The sequence below is a fragment of the Gadus macrocephalus genome, chromosome 1 (assembly GCF_031168955.1).
Source record: "Gadus macrocephalus chromosome 1, ASM3116895v1".
NCBI classification, from domain to species: Eukaryota; Metazoa; Chordata; class Actinopteri; order Gadiformes; family Gadidae; genus Gadus; species Gadus macrocephalus.
In genome coordinates, this window is record NC_082382.1 from 23,910,156 (window position 1) to 23,927,655 (window position 17,500).

At 52.5% G+C, this 17,500-nt stretch overlaps 1 protein-coding gene and 1 long non-coding RNA gene across 2 annotated transcripts in view; both read right to left on the reverse strand.

Moving 5' to 3' along the window:
* Window positions 1-17,500, reverse strand: part of prex1 (phosphatidylinositol-3,4,5-trisphosphate-dependent Rac exchange factor 1) — a 66,661-nt gene that overhangs the window by 18,869 nt on the left and 30,292 nt on the right. The window contains 13 exon segments of the mRNA XM_060060289.1: window positions 1,615-1,848; window positions 2,109-2,394; window positions 5,559-5,787; window positions 6,952-7,113; window positions 7,709-7,812; window positions 7,815-7,855; window positions 8,299-8,473; window positions 10,268-10,348; window positions 10,351-10,395; window positions 11,877-11,962; window positions 12,454-12,602; window positions 15,042-15,134; window positions 16,234-16,379. Coding sequence (XP_059916272.1) covers window positions 1,615-1,848; window positions 2,109-2,394; window positions 5,559-5,787; window positions 6,952-7,113; window positions 7,709-7,812; window positions 7,815-7,855; window positions 8,299-8,473; window positions 10,268-10,348; window positions 10,351-10,395; window positions 11,877-11,962; window positions 12,454-12,602; window positions 15,042-15,134; window positions 16,234-16,379 — 1,831 coding nt within the window.
* LOC132459071 (uncharacterized) overlaps window positions 16,698-17,500 on the reverse strand; it is a 4,239-nt gene continuing 3,436 nt past the window's right edge. Inside the window, exons 1-3 of the long non-coding RNA XR_009526102.1 lie at window positions 17,073-17,500; window positions 16,948-16,994; window positions 16,698-16,838 (exon numbers count right to left, since the gene is read on the reverse strand). The exon at window positions 17,073-17,500 is cut by the window's right edge and continues 3,436 nt beyond it. This is a non-coding gene — a long non-coding RNA (uncharacterized LOC132459071). The remainder of the gene's footprint in view (window positions 16,839-16,947; window positions 16,995-17,072) is intronic.

Below are 17,500 nucleotides of genomic sequence, written 5' to 3' on the forward strand. Positions count from 1 at the left end.
CTCTCTCTCTCTCTCCCTCTCCCGCTCCCCCTCTCTCTCTCTCCCCCTCCCTCTCTCTCTACCTCTACCTCTCTACCTCGAAGCTCTCTTCCTCCGTAATGATAGAGAAGCGAGACATCGTTTCATCCTGTTAGCATCACCCTCATTTACAGGAGAGCGTAAACAAACCATCTCAGGAGCGGCCACGTCAGGCGTGGAGCGCTCAGACGAGAGGAGAGGTGCTCCTCATTAGTGCGGGGGAAGAGACGCTGCCTGTCACGCGGTACACACCCCCCCTCTGAAGCGCGGCAGCGGAGCGAGGCGGGAGCTGAACCAACCTCTTTGTACAGCGGACCAGGAACCTCTAGGGGGTCAGGGGTCAGCGGGTCAGGGGGTCAGACCCTGCACTGTCTGCGTCTACCTGTAGGCGTCTGCCAGCGGGCTAACCCCTACCTTCTCTACAAAGACAGTTCTGTAGCTGGAAAACTCATTCACTGTCATTTGTGTCCGCTGAAGGATAAAAGCGTCTTCTGAAAGACTGAAATAGAAATGGGTCAAAGGTAATGCCTGTTGATCACTGGGATATGTTCTGCAACAGGAAGGATCTGGGACCTGTTTATTTTTCAATGGAAGTGTACACCACCGAAGCGATGTGTGTGTGTGTGCACGGGTGTGTGTGTGTGTGTGTGTGTGTGTGTGTGTGTGTGTGTGTGCGTGCGTGCGTGCATGTATGTGTGCAAGTCTCTGTGTGCATGTGTGTGCATGTGTATTATCTCTCGCCATTCACAAGGCAGACAGAGAGACCCATTTTCTCCGTTCCCGTGCGCTTCCCTCTCAGTAAACCTTTGTTTTGGCTGAGCGTGGATCCAACACAAACAGCCCGTCTTTGTTTAGCCTGGAGGCTGGATATAGAGGAGACGTAAGGTGTAATTATAGCGGCCTGGTGCCACACACTGAATCTGAAGCTGCTGGATTAAGCGCGAAGGAATTACCTATCCCCATTCTTGTTTGATAGTGTTGCTGGCAAACGCACCCTCCGTGATCGACAAACACGGCCTCATTGTAAAGCATTTACACACACACACACACACACACACACACACACGTACAGACTGTCAACATACAGCTGCCACATTGGGAAGCACACAAGCTGCAGTATGCACACCCACACACATCTACAACCTTTTATGCATGTTCCAGCTGTGACAGCCAAGGCAAACACACAAATACAAACCTCAAACATGCAGGCTCACGTAAAACACACAAACACACCAACGCAATTCTAGCTTATCAGATAGTATTCTATGTTACATGATGACCTCTAGAAGACAGAGGGAGGGAAGGGGGGAATAGAGGGAGAGAGAGAGTGATGGAGAGATAGACTGAGGAGGGAGGGAGGAAGTGAGACATAGAGTGAGGGAGGGATGGAGACGGAGATAGTGATGGAGGGAGAGAGGGAGAGAGAGCGATGAGGGAGGGATATAGGGAGCGAGAGATAGAGAGATGAAGGGAGGAAGGGAGAGAGACATAGAATGATGGAGGGATAGAGTGAGGGAGGGAGGGATGGAGAGAGAGTGACGAAGGGAGAGAGAGACAGAGTGCTGGAGAGCTGGGGTGACGGAGGGGATGGGTCACCTGTAGGAGTCCCGGTAGCTCATGGTGTCGTGGCCGGAGTCCTCCTGCTCCTCCTCCTCCACCTTGAAGCAGACCCTCTTGATGCCGCCGTGCTCCGTACGGTCCGGGTCCACGCCCTCCTCGCAGCAGGGAGACAACGGGGGGGCGGGGCAGGGCTCGCAGATCACCGGACCCCCGCCGCCCCCCTCCTCGCCCCCCAGGGGTTGGGTGGGCTCCGTGATGGAGGACAGCAGGCTGGGGGGGGGGGGCGGAGACATGACTTAACCTGGGACGAATCTGAGGGTAATCTGACCACCTCAACCTCAGTGGGATCTCACCTGTGGTTAATCTGAGGATAATCCTAATCCCAGTATAGCTCCCATCCCAGCACTCTGTCTCTCTCTCCCTTCGTCACTCTCTCTCCATCCCTCCCTCCCTCCCTCCCTCAGCTAAGTGTAATGTAAATGTGAATGGTTGTGCAGGGTGAGGTTAGCTCGCGCCGCTGTAACACTTACACGTCGATCTGGGCGACGTACTGCCTCATCTCCCGCACCGCCGCGTCCAGCCGGCTGTACAGACGGACGTACGCGTCCTGCGTCTCCACGTCCTCCTGCTTCAGGAGGAAGCTGAGCCCGCCCTCCCCCTGGAGGCCCCGCCTCCCCTCCCCGGGCCCCTCCTCCCCATCCACAGGCCCCACCCCCTCGGGCTCCGGCTCCTCCCCCTCCGGGGCGGTGCAGTTCCAGGCCGGCGCCCCCATGCTGGTGACGCAGTGCTGGGTGTGGGACATCGGGTTCAGGTTGGCTGTGGGGGACACGGAGAGGGCGGAGCTTGAGCTGCGTTCATGGGACGGAACACTCCCCCAAATGAACTAAGATATATTAAAGGGGACATGTTATACCACCAGGTGTGTGTGATTAGCCGTTACAAGCCATTTTTTGAAAATGTGCAGCTTCTGACATCATCACAGGTGGGCGTGCCCACCTAGATGTGTGCTGGATAGATGAGCAACGTTAGCTTCAGTCCACTGGGTAGGCTGGTGGACTGATCTATCCAGCACGCATCAAAAACAAAACAGCTTGTAATGGCTAATCACACTCACAGCTGGTGGTATAATATGTCCCCTTTAACGATTAAACATTAAATGTGAAAATCTGGCACATGTTGTGAACCAGATGACTGAGGTACCAGATCTTGGTCTGTGTTCCTGTGATTGAAGCCTCTCCCAAATTAACTAAAATATATTAACGATTAAACATTAAATGTGAAAATCTGGCACATGTTGTGGACCTTGCACCTGATGACTGAGATACCAGATCTTGGTCTGTGTTCACGGGGAATGGAAGCCTCTCCCAAATTAATCAAAGTATATTAATTATTAAATATTAAATGTGGCACATGTTGTGGACCTTGAACCGGACGACTCTTAGACGCTTTCATACAAAAACGTCCCACAGTAAAATGAGACGCACGTCACTCGGAACAGGGAGGGGCTCGGATGTCTTGGCAGAAGCTGGACGCCCACAGGGTAGACTGAGGACCTCGGGGGGATCGAACCCTGGTACCGTTCGGCTAGGAGTCCAAAGCACCCTGACCGCTGCACCCCACCTCCTCCTTCACAGCCCGCGAATCCTTCATTATAATAACTGTAGCTGCCGCAGCGCAGAGGCGCTGTATGGTTACTGCTCAGCGGACGACAACCTCCTGCGCCCCACATCGACCGGGTCTGGAGGCCGGAGACATCCCCCCCCCCACACACAGGAGAGCACCTCATCAGACTGCACTTCCACCGCACCCTTTGGCCTCCCTTATAAACCCCGTCTAAGGCATCGTCTGGCAAACCACATAGAACAAACGCAGATAGTTATTCACCAAGCGTTAAGTTATTTACACGGGCGGGGTGCCAAAAATAGCTCCCATGACTTCTGCCATCAGCCCGCCGCTGCAAAATAGGGATCTATGGAAGGCCCTGTGTGTGTAATATCAACACGAAGCCAAGGTTATAATTAAGTCGAGTCAGGGAGTCCCCAGTGGCACATGCACTTTATATATAGCTCTAGGCTATGCTAGCGGGAGAAGGGGTAATTACGCATCACCTGAGGTAACACAACCCCATAATGGGGCGGCCATTGCCACAAAGCTGTCACTTCTTGGGAGTTGTAAAAATCAAAATAACTCATAGAACTCCTAATATAGCCATACGCTACCTAGCAAACAAAGTATGTACTACGCGTAGAGAAATAACCCGACCCTCACATAACTGTTGCCACAACTGTTGAGCAGATGTTACCATGACTACGGTATACCGTAAATATGCTATCGCCGTTAGCACGTCTGCCTCCTAGACAGACAGCTGTTTTGTGTTCTATTCTCCCCGTTAGCGGCACTTCTTTGAGCAGAGGGTCCCGACCCGTGTGTGATAAAGATAAGAAGGACCTGACGGTCTTGGAACGCTCTCTACATCTTAGCCAGTGAACAGCGTGAGGCTAGCTATGAGGCTAGCACCACGGCCCATCAGCAACACAGCACTGGTAGCCTTGCACCAGCAGCACCATGCTACTAGCCCACAGCTAGCTGCATTATGCTATTAGCCCACAGCTAGCTGCATTATGCTGCTAGCCCACAGCTAGCTGCATTATGCTATTAGCCCACAGCTAGCAGCACTATGCTACTAGCCCAAAGCTAGCAGCACTATGCTAGTTGCACCGTTGCAATGGCTCCCTGCGGCATACTAGCAGCGCTGCACTAGCTACAGTATGCTAGCAGCGCTACGCTAGCGGGCTACATTCTGGTCCTCCTCAGAGCATTATGCTTTATCGCCTCTCTTGTAATTACTCTCTCAATCTTTATTTCTCTTCGGTTTGTGAGTGTTGACGTCGTCGTCCCCCCCGGCCCCCGGACAGAGAGCCAGGCTGATCGGCCCCTCTGATTGGCGGTTCGGCTGGGGTCGGCCTCAGTGTGGGAACTCTGGGTAATGTGGGCGGCGTGGGGCCTCTGCTGTGGGCTCTAATTGGCATGGAGGGGCTAATTAGACGAGATGATCAGCGCGGATGTGGAGGAGGTTAAGCCGTCGTGTTAGAGATGGAATGACTTGGTTTCCCCTGACGGCCCCCAGACGGCTTAAGCAGAGAACGAGGGAAATATTAGTGTTAGATAATGTGTATGTGTGTGTATAACAGTGTGTGTCTTTGTTTGTATAACAGTGTGTGTGTGCGTGTGTGTGTGTGTGTGTGTGTGTGTTGTGGCAACCCGGCCCAGGCCAATTAAGGATATTGAGAGCACCTGAGGAACAAGTGGAGAAGCAGGGCTTAAATAGCCCGCTTCTCCACTCATTCAGGGCTCTCCCAGCCCTGGAGCTCCTGCACGGAGAGGCCGGTCCTCGTGGGTGACGGGATTCCACCCACGAAGGAGGGGACCGTTGATTCCTCAAGGTTTACGTTATTTGTGTTTTGGAGAGACTTTTATGTTCTGTAATTAAACATGCCTTTTTGTGGCTTTTCACCAACGAAATGGTGTCCTGTTTGGGAGGAGTTGGTGCGCTCAACGTGCCGGGTTGCCACAGTGTATAACTGTGTGTGATTGTGTGTACCTTGGTCAGTGTGTATGTCTGTGTGTGTGTGTGTGTGTGTCAGGGTCCGTATTTGAATCAGTGTGGGTTTAAGTGTGTATATCAGAGTGTGTGGGTACCTTGATCTGTGTGTGTGTGTGTGTGTGTGTGTGTGTGTGTGTGTGTGTTTGTATCTTGGTCGGGTGTGTGTGTGTGTGTGTGTGTGTACCTTGGTCGGGGTGTATGTGTGTGTGTATGTGTGTGTGTGTGTGTGTGTGTACCTTGGTGTGTGTGTGTGTGTGTGTGTGTACCTTGGTCGATGTGTGTGTGTACCTTGGTCGGTGTGTGTGTGTGTGTGTGTGTGTGTGTGTGTGTGTGTGTGTGTGTGTGTGTGTGTGTGTGTGTGTGTGTGTGTGTGTACCTTGGTCGGGGTCCAGGCCGTAGAAGGAGTTCTTGCGTCCGAAGCGGATGCTGAAGGCGCGGCCCGTGCTGGTGGCGGCGCTCTTGGCGTAGCTCACCTGCATCAGGTTCACGTGCAGGTTGGTCGGCACGAAGTCCATGCAGCCCAGCGGGTGGCCCGGCACGCCCGCCACGTGCACGCTCGCAGGCTTCACCGAGGGCCACGCCTTGTTCCTCAGCTCCTCAGCAAACTGGAGGAGGAGGAGGAGGAGGAGGAGAGGGAGGAAGAGAGGGAGGAAGAGAGGGAGGAAGAGAGTGAGGAAGGAGGAGGAGGAGGAGGAAGAGGAGGAGGAGAGGGAGGAAGGAGGAGGAGGAGGAGGAGGAGAGGGAGGAGGAGGAGGAGGAGAGGGAGGAAGAGAGGGAGGAGGAGGAGGAGGAAGAGGAGGAGGAGAGGGAGGAAGGAGGAGGAGGAGGAGGAGGAGGAGGAGAGGGAGGAAGAGAGGGAGGAGGAGGAGGAGGAGGAGGTGGAGGAGGAAGAGGGGGAGGATGGAGGAGGAGGACGGAGGAGGAGAGGGAGGAAGGAGGTGAGGAGAAAGACAGACGGGTCAACACGGAGGGAGGGGTGCAAAGGATCTGCTTCAACAGATCTGCTTCCATAGATCTGCCTCAATAGATCTGCTTCATCAGATCTGCTTCCACAGATCTGCTCTAATAGATCTGCTTCAATATATCTGCTTCAGTGGCGGTTTGACCCGCCAGTGAACATTGAGGCGTTCAGCTCATGACGTGAGGATATAATTGCTTGATTTTGATAGATTATTGTAAGGAAAGCTTCATTACATGACCCAGATGATCAAATTAAAATTTTAGGACAGTGGTTTAATTACATTTAAGACCGTCACATCAACATCTGGCGACCAGCCTGTTCATAACATTCAAGATGAGGACACCAGGACACTCTTTACGACACCAGGGAAGAGCGAGAGAAAACGCTGAGACGTTTCCATGCTAGCTAGCTTGCCTCTCCCAGACAGACAGGGGCCGTAGACATGGTTTAGAAACGAGTGAGCTGCAGAATTCTTTCCTTTAAATCAAGCAAAATTCATAAAGAAAATGACGCCTCCAAACACAACCCAAGCTGTACACTACAGATATATGTATATCTTTTTTTAAATTATTATTATATTTAATTCATTATTTTATTGAAATTGAAAAAGGAAAATGAACGTTGAAAAACTCGCTAGCTGTGACGCGAAACGGAAAAAAAAAGTGAAGGAACCGGACCTGCCCCACGACAGGCCCCGGCGCTGCAGTCGGATGCTGTTGGACCTCGGTGACCTCATATCCGGCTACGACCATGAGAGAGCCGTTAGCTAGCGGGAGCTACCACCCCCGTGCGGCGGGGGCCCACCCACCTGCTGGTAGTTGATGATGCGGCGCTGCAGGCTCTCCAGCTTGGTGTCGCAGATCTGCCGGAACTCGTACTGCGACATGGTGACCACGCGCTCGCTCTGGGAGATGAGCGCGCTGCAGTTGCGCACGAAGCGGGCGTCGTCGCGGCCGAACGCCTCCAGGATCTACGGGGGGAGGAGGGAGGCGGTTTGGGGTCAGACGGACTGAAGTTGCCGGCTAAAGAGCACGTGGGCGAAGGATGTTCACAAAGATTTGACGTTTGATGATTTCTTTCCTGAATTATCGGCAACATTTACTGTGACGTCCTCCTCCAGCTCCACCATGTCGTCCGTCTCCACCTCAACCTCCTTCCCCTCTACCTCCTCCACCTCCTCCTCCACCTTCTCCAGCTCCACCTCCTCCACCAGTGCGGTACCTTTGTGGTGAGGCTGAAGCAACACCATCTTCCTCCTGTACTACCTCCTCTTCCTCCCCACCTCCCCCTCCTCCACCAGCACCACCAGCTCCCCATCCTCCTCCTTTACCTAATCCCCCTCCAACCCCACCTTCACCCCCAACTCATCCACCTCCCCCCTCCTCCTCCTCCTCCTCCTCCCCCACCTCATCCACCTCCCCCCTCCTCCTCCTCCTCCTCCTCCTCCCCACCTCATCCACCCCATCCCCACCCCTCATCCTCCACCTCAACCTCCTTCCCATCTACCACCTCCTCCCCCTCCCCTCCTCCATCACCTCCCCCCCCCCCCCGGCCCCCCCCCTCACCTTGGCGGTCAGGCTGAAGCAGCCCTTGGGCTCCACCATCTTCTCCAGCACGTGGCTCTTGATGCCGGCGGTGCTGACGTACTCGTAGACCACGCCCTGCTCAGGTGCACGTTGTCCACGGTGAGGCTCACCGTGGGGGGGGGGGCTCTCCGACACCGAGAGACGGTCCAGGCAGCGCTCTGCTGCAGGGCGGGGGGCCACAGGGACCACCGGGTCAGTATACAGCACACACACACACACACACACACACACACACACACACACACACACACACCCACAGGCACAGGCAGAAAGCCTTTTGCTGCATCTTGTTTTAAGCACATTTAACGATGAATACTACATTTACATTCACATTGAGGGCGTTTAGCCGAGAGAGACAACAATATATCGCTGTCGGTGTCGCTACACAAAGGCTGTTCATTGAACCAAGTGCCAAGCACCAACAATCGCTAGGTTAACCTATTCCCCGAATACAACGGAGATAGGCTAGGATAGGATGCTTCACAAAGGACTATTTTTTAAGTGCCAGGACGTACAACATACAATTAGTGGCTACATTTAGTGAAAGAAGGTATGAAGGTATGATGCACGTCAGTGAGTTGTTGTGAGTCGCGTCACCTGTCCCGTTGGTTCCGGCGTTCTCCTCTCCGCTGGAGCCGTTCAGCAGCGGCCTGAAGACACCTCCCTCTTCCTCTTCATCACCCTCCACTCCCTGAGGCTCCACGTCCTCAAACGCACGGTACACCCACTGGCACTGTGTGGGGGGGGGGGGGAGAGAGAGAGAGAGAGACAGAGAGAGAGAGAGAGAGAGAGACAGACAGAGACAGAGAGAGACAGAGAGAGAGAGAGAGACAGAGAGAGACAGAGACAGAGACAGAGAGAGAGACAGAGAGAGACAGAGACAGAGATAGAGAGAGAGAGAGAGAGAGAGAGATAGATAAAGAGTGAGCGAGAAAGAGTGAGCGAGAGGGAAAGAGTGAGTGAGTGAATCAGTGAGTGAGGGAGCGAGAGAGGCAGAGAGAGAGAGAGGAAGACCGCAGCGAGCGATAGAGAGGAGAGAGTGAGAAAGAGTGAGAGAAGGCTCAGTACCACGGTCGTAACGGGCCTGGCTCTGTCCACCCGTGTCACAACGTAACAAAATGCCCGATTATTTCTGGCGACCGACGGCCCCGTGAACTGTCGACGAGTGGAAGAGTCGCCGATACGTCAGCCTGGAATAACACAGAACCTGTCCGCAACACCCACAGATAATGAACAGATAACGACCTGGCCTGTCTGCTGCTCTTACTAATTAATGAGGCTGGGTACTTATTTTATAATCGATGAGTCATACGTACATTTCTGTACTCGCACGGCTGCCTCATCACAGAACCCCTCTGAGCAGCCTTCTTCCATCTACAGCTGCTAATTAGCAGAATGAGTGGGTGTTTGTGTGTGTGTGTGTGTGTGTTGTGCGCGCAGCATTGTGTGGCTATGTGTGAGATCTAATTAGCCGATCGATACTTGGGGAAGGCCATCAGATTGTACGTCTACGTCGAAAAGCCACAGCAGTTTGCGCGCGCGCGCGTGCGTGCGTGCGTGCGTGCGTGCGTGCGTGCGTGCGTGCGTGCGTGCGTGCGTGCGTGCGTGCGTGCGTGCGTGCGTGCGTGCGTGCGTGCGTGCGTGCGTGCGTGCGTGCGTGCGTGCGTGCGTGCGTGCGTGCGTGCGTGCGTGCGTGCGTGCGTGCGTGCGTGCGTTTGTGTGTGTTCTGCGTCTGTGATTCCGATCACAGTCCACCGTCACTCGGCCAAAGTCTCTTATCCTCAAAACATCGGGACGTTTCATCCTTCTGGTGGAAAACAACCACACTCAGAGCACTTAGGGCTGTGTGACCCTGTGTTTCCACCGGCGTGGCTGTGTTGACGGGGCTGGGGGGAGGAGGTGAGGGGCTGGGGGGAGGAGGTGGAGGCGGCGGCCAGGCAGCGAGCCGCGGAAAGGAAGCATAACAGATGCGGTCCAAGAGGACATCCCGTGCCTCCGTAGCGCGTTGGGAGCCAGCGGGCTCCGCAGTGTCTCGCTCTAACACTGCGATAGCAGAGCAGGGCTTTAAACCGGAGTCACACTCGAATGGACTTTGTGACGAGAGACAATTAAGCATTTAAAGAAGCTCCCCCAATCGTCTGATAATATTATGACAGTTACACAACGGATCACCATATCCCTGAAACATCATGTGTGTGTGTGTGTGTGTGTCTTACGGCGTCGTATGTCTCCTGCTGTGTGTGTGTGTGTGTCTTACGGCGTCGTATGTCTCCTGCTGTGTGTGTGTGTGTGTGTGTGTGTGTGTGTGTGTGTCTCTCTCTCTCTCTCTCTTACGGCGTTGTATGTCTCCTGCTGTGTGTGTGTGTGTGTGTGTGTGTGTGTGTGTGTGTGTGTGTGTGTGTGTGTGTGTGTGTGTGTGTCTCCCTCTCTCTTACGGCGTCGTATGTCTCCTGCTGTGTGTGTGTGTGTGTGTGTGTGTGTGTGTGTGTGTGTGTGTGTGTGTGTGTGTGTGTCTCTCTCTCTTACGGCGTCGTAATGTCTCCTGCTGTGCGTGCTGGGCGCTGAAGTGATCCAGGACTTCCTGGTGGTCGCTGTGATTGACGCTGCTCCCGTTGACCTCAGGATCACCTGACCTGGCTGGAGCCCCGCCCCCGCCGCCTCGGAGCCTGCCAGGGGTCATCACAGAGGTCAAAAGGTCAGAAGAACTCAAGACTGTTTACCGTAAATATAGAGCAGTGGCGTGCGTGCGTGCGTGCGTGCGTGCGTGCGTGCGTGCGTGCGTGCGTGCGTGCGTGCGTGCGTGCGTGAAGGACAGGAAAGTAACAGTGATTGCATCTGAGGGTTCGTGATCCGTGTCAAGCGAAAGCAGATCAGGCCTGCTACGTGACGCCTCGCTAGTAAACAGGGTTCAGTTTGACGCTCTAAGCTGCCGCCACACAAAGCCACGAAGGAGACAGAGTTATTAAATATGTCTGGAACCTGCACAGCACTTTCTTAGTCCTGGAAAAACAACTGGCTAGCAGGTGTGGGAGGAGGGAGGGAGTTAGAGAAAAACAGAAGCAAGAGCGAGCCTGGGAGAGAGAGAGAGAAATAGAACGAGTGAAGGATATATGAGAGAGAGAGAGAGAGAGAGAGAGAGAGAGAGAGAGAGAGAGAGGAGAGAGAGAGAGAGAGAGAGAGGAGAGAGAGAGAGAAAATGAGGGAGAGTAGAGAGAGTGAGGGGGAGACACAGCCAACAGCTCTAGACATAATAAAGTGAAGTCAAGCTAAGGACATATTGCAACAGTGCTATTTGAAAACACTCTTGTTTACATGGGAAATAGAGCGAGCGCGAGAGAACGAAAGAGAGTTAGTGAGTGTGTGTGTGCGTGCGTGTCTCACTCCCACCTGGTTTACACATTTGGACCGATTTAAACATTTAGACACATTTAAACCTCTCCTATTACCAATTCTGGACGACACAAACAAACATCTTGTCTGTTTAAAGGGCGAATAGCTTGGTGAATAAGTATATTTACGCATAGTTTTCTCCATCTGTTTGCGTGTGTGTGTGTGCATGCGTGTTTGTGCAGATTATTACAGGTTTTACCCTGACAAAAGCTGACAGACACACATATAACACAGCACATATATCATTATAATCACAACAATCACAATAATAATAATAGTGAAAAGATATAAACGCAGAGACGCAACGCAAGTTGAGTTAAAGCGAATAGGTGTTGGGATTTCCGCGTCATCATGTCTCAACACTTCCAAACGTTATAACAACGTCTTTCAGGGCCGTGTTTCAGTCAACGACAGTATCAGGACCACCCAAGGCCATACCGTAGTTTTCCTACACAATACTGTAGTTTTCCAAACACCATACTGTAGTTTTCCTAACACCCTACTGTAGTTTTCCTACACCATACTATAGTTTTCCTAACACCATACTGTAGTTTTCCTAACACCATACTGTAGTTTTCCTAACACCATACTGTAGTTTTCCTAACACCATACTGTAGTTTTCCTGAGCGCTAATACTGAAAACATCTGCACTTCGCTTCAAGGATCAAACCAGTAGCACATCGCCGGCGGAAGGTTCCGGACGTAACCACGGTAACCCGGCGGCGGCGGAAAAGACGCTGGACGGACGGGGTCTCACCTTTGCGTACGGCGTGGACGTGAGTGGGGGAGGAGCCAGAGAGTCTGAAGGCCAGCGTCTCCGGGTGGTCCGGGATCTTCAGGATCCTGGGGTCACAGGAGACACCGGAGGTGGTTCATACATACATACATACAGATATATTTATATATATATAAACTTTAGCAGACCACCCAGTGGACTGTACCAACTGGTGTGCTGATGTTTCCACTGTGTGAGTGGCGTGAGTGAGTGAGTGAGTGAGTGAGTGAGTGAGTGAGTGAGTGAGTGAGTGAGTGAGTGAGTGAGTGAGTGTCTCTGTATGCGTGAGTGAGTTAGTGAGTGTCTCTGTGTGCGTGAGTGAGATAGTGCGTGACTTCGTGTGTGCGACCATCAGTGAGTGACTGAGTGCGTGCCTGTCTGTGTCTGCGTGTGTCTCTGTGCGCGTGTGTCTCTGTGCGCGTGTGGTCTCTGTGTGTGGAGTTGTGTGTCTGTCTCTCTGTGTACGTCTCTGTGCATGCGTCTCTCTGCGTGTGCGTCTCTGTGTATGTCTCTGTGTGTGCGTGTGTGTGTGCGTGTCTCAGTGTGTGTGTGCACCCACTCCTTGGCCTTGGTGGCGACCAGCAGGCGGAGGGACCTGCGGATGCAGAAGGAGGCGTTGACCATGGTCTCCACCTCGGGGAACGGACGCAGCAGCAGCAGGTCCTCGTTGATGGTGAAGATCTTCCTCCCCACCTGGAGACCCGCCATCTGGGGGGGGGGGGGGGGGGGGGGGGGGGGGGGGGGGGGAAACAGGAGGAGGAGGAAAGAGGAAGAGGAGGAGGAGGAAAGAGGGGGAGGAGGAAGGGGTGAAGGAGGAGAGAGGAAGAGGAGGAGAAAAGAGGAGGAAGGGGTGAAGGTGGAGAGAGGAGGAGAAGAAAGAAAGAGGAGGAGGGAAAGAGGAAGAGGAGGGAAAGAGGAAGAGGAGGAAGGTGTGAAGGGGGAGAGAGGAGGAGAAGAAAGAAAGAAAGGAGGAGGAGGAGGAGGAGGAGGACGAGGGGAGAAGAGGAGGAAGGGGGAAGGAGGAGAGAGGAGGAGAAGAGAGAAAGAGGAGGAGGGTGGGGAAGAGGAGGAAGGGGGGAAGGTGGAGGAAGAGGAGGAGAAGACAGAGGTTGTTTCCTTTAGATCATTGGCAGCTCCGGTAACAAGCACAGAGCTTCCTCAACGGTAAGTCGTTTACCGTTCATTTAGCTGATGACATTATGGGATGTAATGCATTTGAGCAATAAAACAAGCATGAAACCAATCTGTTTCGAATGGCTCCCTGGGTAGAGGTTAAATGCACATACTTATAAAACATCGACATTCAACAGTAACTAGGATAAATGTGTAGAAGAGGTCCATGAATTAGAGATGGGATCTATTAGTTAGAGATACAGAGATTGTTCCTGTGTCCCATTCCTTCTGAATGCACACACATCATTTCTCGATGTACATTCTCGCCAGAAGTAAAGCCATGGCGTCCATATTTGTAGTTTCAGCCAGGGCTCAGCTGTAGTTTTCATGCACATCAATGATGCCAATGTGAAAGTAATTCTCTCTCTAGGATCTATCTGTCCCCTGGGGGGCCAAAGTCCCAGGACAGGGATTTAGTCGGGTGGTGTGTGTGTGGGTGGGGGGGGGGGGGGGGGGGGGGATTTTTTATTTTGGCAGAGGGCCGAGTCTGGGGGAAGCAGGGAAGGAGCCCCACTGACATGGAAGGATGTGTGTGTGTGGTGTGTGTGTGTGTGTGTGTGTGTGTGTGTGTGTGTGTGTGTGTGTGTGTGTTGTGTGTGTGTGTGTGTGTGTATACTACCCTCTCTGCATGTGACACATTTTATAGTGAATGCCTCCAAATCCTCGTCCCTTGCCCTCTCCGCCCTCTCTCTCTCTACCTCCCCCCCCCCCCCCCCCCCTCTCACCCCCTCCCTCTCCCCCCCCTCCCCCACTCCTCTCCCATGGGAATCAGCTGAGCCTCATTCACTGTGTTGGCACAGTGGGGCTGCCTCATAACACCCATTCTACTCTTGGAGGGAGGGAGGGAGGGAGGGAGGGAGGGAGGGAGGGGGAGAGAGAGAGAGAGAGAGAGAGAGAGAGAGAGAGAGAGAGAGAGAGAGAGAGAGAGAGAGAGAGAGAGAGAGAGAGAGAGAGAGAGAGAGAGAGAGAGAGAGAGAGAGAGAGAGAGAGAGAGAGAGAGAGAGAAACACAGAAGGGGAGGGAGCGAGTGTGAAAGAGAGAGAAAGGTAGAGAGACTACAGGGCCCATTGCAGTGAACTCCATATTAGGGACGTCAGGCAGAGTTTGGGGCAACAAGGACGTTCCGTGAGACGGGAATCCCTGGGGAACAGCATTCCCTCGGTCCTCTGAGTGGAAGTGTCACCAGAACACACCGCAGAGCGGCTGGGATGAGACCAGACCTGCCCAACACCGTGGCTGTGTCTGATTCAATTTCTATTTCAATTTTTATTCAGAGGAAACCCCTTGAGATGAACCATCTTGTTTTCGAGGGGATCTCACTGATCAAGGGCCCGGAGGGATTCTAACGGGGTGCAACTGAAATAACTTCACCCTCACAACAACACCCAGCTTGTGCTCTGACTGATGGTGGAAGTGGATGCGTAAATGGTAGGGTGGGTAAAATGACCTGTGATGTGTGTGTGTATCTGTCACTGTCTGTATGTGTGTCTGTGTGTGTGTAAGTGTGTCACTGTTTGTGTGTGAGTGTCACGGTGTGTGTGAGTGTCACGGTGTGTGTGAGTGTGAGTGTGTGTGTGTGTGTGTGTGTGTCAAAATAGGAAAATATGTCATGTTTCCTCTTGAGATGCAGAGTTTGTGTGAATTTCAGTCATTCCGTTTGACATTAGTGGGCGTGTATGATGTGCGTGTCCGATGATCATGGGTGTGTGTGAGCGAGGCGTGTCTAATTGGTCACCGGTGAGGAGAGATCACTTCCTGGCTGAGTGGCAATAGAGTGAAATCGTTTTGACCGCCATCAATGGGGGGGAGAGAGAGAGAGAGAGAGAGAGAGAGAGAGAGAGAGAGAGAGAGAGAGAGAGAGAGAGAGAGAGAGAGAGAGAGAGAGAGAGAGAGAGAGAGAGAGAGAGAGAGAGAGAGAGAGAGAGAGAGAGAGAGAGAGAGAGAGAGAGAGAGAGAGAGAGAGAGAGACAGTACCTCTGCGTGTGAGCCCTTGGTGACAGACTTCACCACGATGGATTTGCTCTTCTCTTCGATCTCAAAGCCGTAGTCCTCCTCTTCCGGGTGGATCTAGAACAGTCAAACAGAAGGGTTGTGGGTTCAATTCCCAATGACCCTGACCACTACCTGCTTCTTGAAGACATGCAAGCAGATTCGGATAAAATGTGTTTGCTACTAAATCATTATAGTATTATAAATATCATCGTTCAAAGGGTTCAGTAGTCCAAACTTCTTAAATTATAACAAATTTAGCCATTCAACTTAAATCCAGGATTAACACATTTTGGCCACGTTGCTAATCCGCTAAACTAGTGGCTAGTGGTGATTTGGCTAAGTGGCTCCTAGGGAGTTAGCATTAGCTAGTGCTGGCAGCTAATGTCCTCCACAACTCAGCCTGTTCCTCCGCACCAGGCATCACACACACGTACACGCACACACACACACACACACCCGTACACCCGTACAACCGCACACTTTATAACGCTTCAGATGCCCCTCAACAAAATGTTTGCTCTGTGAGTTAATGAATGAATACGTGTGTCAGTGTGTGTGTATAAATAAAGTCACACATACACAAACATACACACATTCACACATAGACAAAACACACACACAGTCACGCACACACACACACACACACACAGTCACACACACAGCTGCCCTCTGGGTTTTTTCCTGTTTATGGACATCATGAGTCTCTGTTCATGTTGTTATTGTGGACGACAGTTAGACCATGTGGTTTTGTGGCGACTGAAACATTCTGCTGCCACAGCTTTGTGTTTATACATGTATTTGTACGCGTCTTTGTGTGTGTGTGTGTCTGTGTGTCTGCGTGTGTCTGTCTGTGTGTGTGTGTGCGTGCGTGTGCCTGCATGCGTTTGCGTGTGCGTTTGTGTGTGTGTTTGTGTGTTTGGGTGTGCGTGTGTCTGTGTGCGTTTGTGTGTGCGTTTGTGTGTTTGTGTGTGCGTGTGTCTGTGTGCGTGTGTGTCTATGTATGTGTGTTTGTGTGTGTCTGTGTGTCTATGTCTGTGTGTGTGTGTGTGTGTGTGTGTGTGTGTGTGTGTGTGTGTGTGTGTGTGTGTGTGTGTGTGTGTGTGTGTGTGTGTTAGTCTGTGTCTGTCTGTGTGTGTGTATCCGTGTCCCAGTGTGTGTAGTGACGCGTCCTCACCACCAGGGACTTGGCCAGGATGTTCTCCATGAGCTTGAAGTCGTTCCTCTGCAGCTGCTTGCTCTTGGTCCCCGTGCCCTCCGCCTCCTCGTCGGCATAGAAACGGAAGAACTGCGACTCGTCCTTGAACTCGCTCTTCTCCAGAACTGAAGAGACACAAGGAGAACAACGTCCTCAGACCGATGTACAGGGGAGAGGACCACAAGGAGAACAACGTCCTCAGACCGCGGGACAGGGGAGAGGACCACAAGGAGAACAACGTCCTCAGACCGCGGGACAGGGGAGAGGACCACAAGGAGAACAACGTCCTCAGACCGATGTACAGGGGAGAGGACCACAAGGAGAACTTCCTCACACCATGGGACAGGAGACCACAAGGAGAACAACGTCCTCAGACAGGGGCCTCCTGGGAGCCCGTTCTACGGGGTTGTTACAGGGCCACGGCCGCGAGGGGGGGGGGGGGGGGGAGGCTGGGGGGGATCAGAATGGACTGGCCACAAACTAAATCTCACATGTAAATAGATAATCAAAGGAATGAGTCTAGACACACCACTGTGACCTTACACTGTATCAATGCTGCATCACTACTGTATACACTGTATCACCTCTGTATCACTATCACTGTATCACTATCACTGTATCACCTCTGTATCACTATCACTGTATCACTATCACTGTATCACTATCACTGTATCACCTCTGTATCACTATCACTGTATCACTATCACTGTATCACCTCTGTATCACTATCACTGTATCACCTCTGTATCACTATCACTGTATCACCTCTGTATCACTATCACTGTATCACTATCACTGTATCACTATCACTGTATCACTACTGTATTGCGTCTGTGAAGAGGCAGCTGAATTCTCTCCTCACTCCAGGAATTGAACAAAGCGATGCCGATTTCAAGATGTTCCTTTTGGGCGAGCGTTTAATTTGTCATTGTTAATTAGAGTCAGACTAATTAGCCACAGGCTTTAATTAGCACAGTGGGTAGACGACATCAGGTAACCACAGGGAGAAAACCACCGCAGAAACTTGGTTGAGGAATTCCCAGGTCAGATTCCGGGAGCGGGAATGTCGTCAGAGAGCGACGGAACAGGGGGCTAATTAGCATGTCTGTTTACGTGTTAGCATCTGGAGTCGCGCCACATCTGGGCCGTGAGGCTAGCCCGGGCTAGAGACGGCTCTCCTGTGGGCAGGGGAGGAACACACTGTCCGTGTGTGTGTCCACGTGTGTGTGTCCACGCGTGTGTGTGT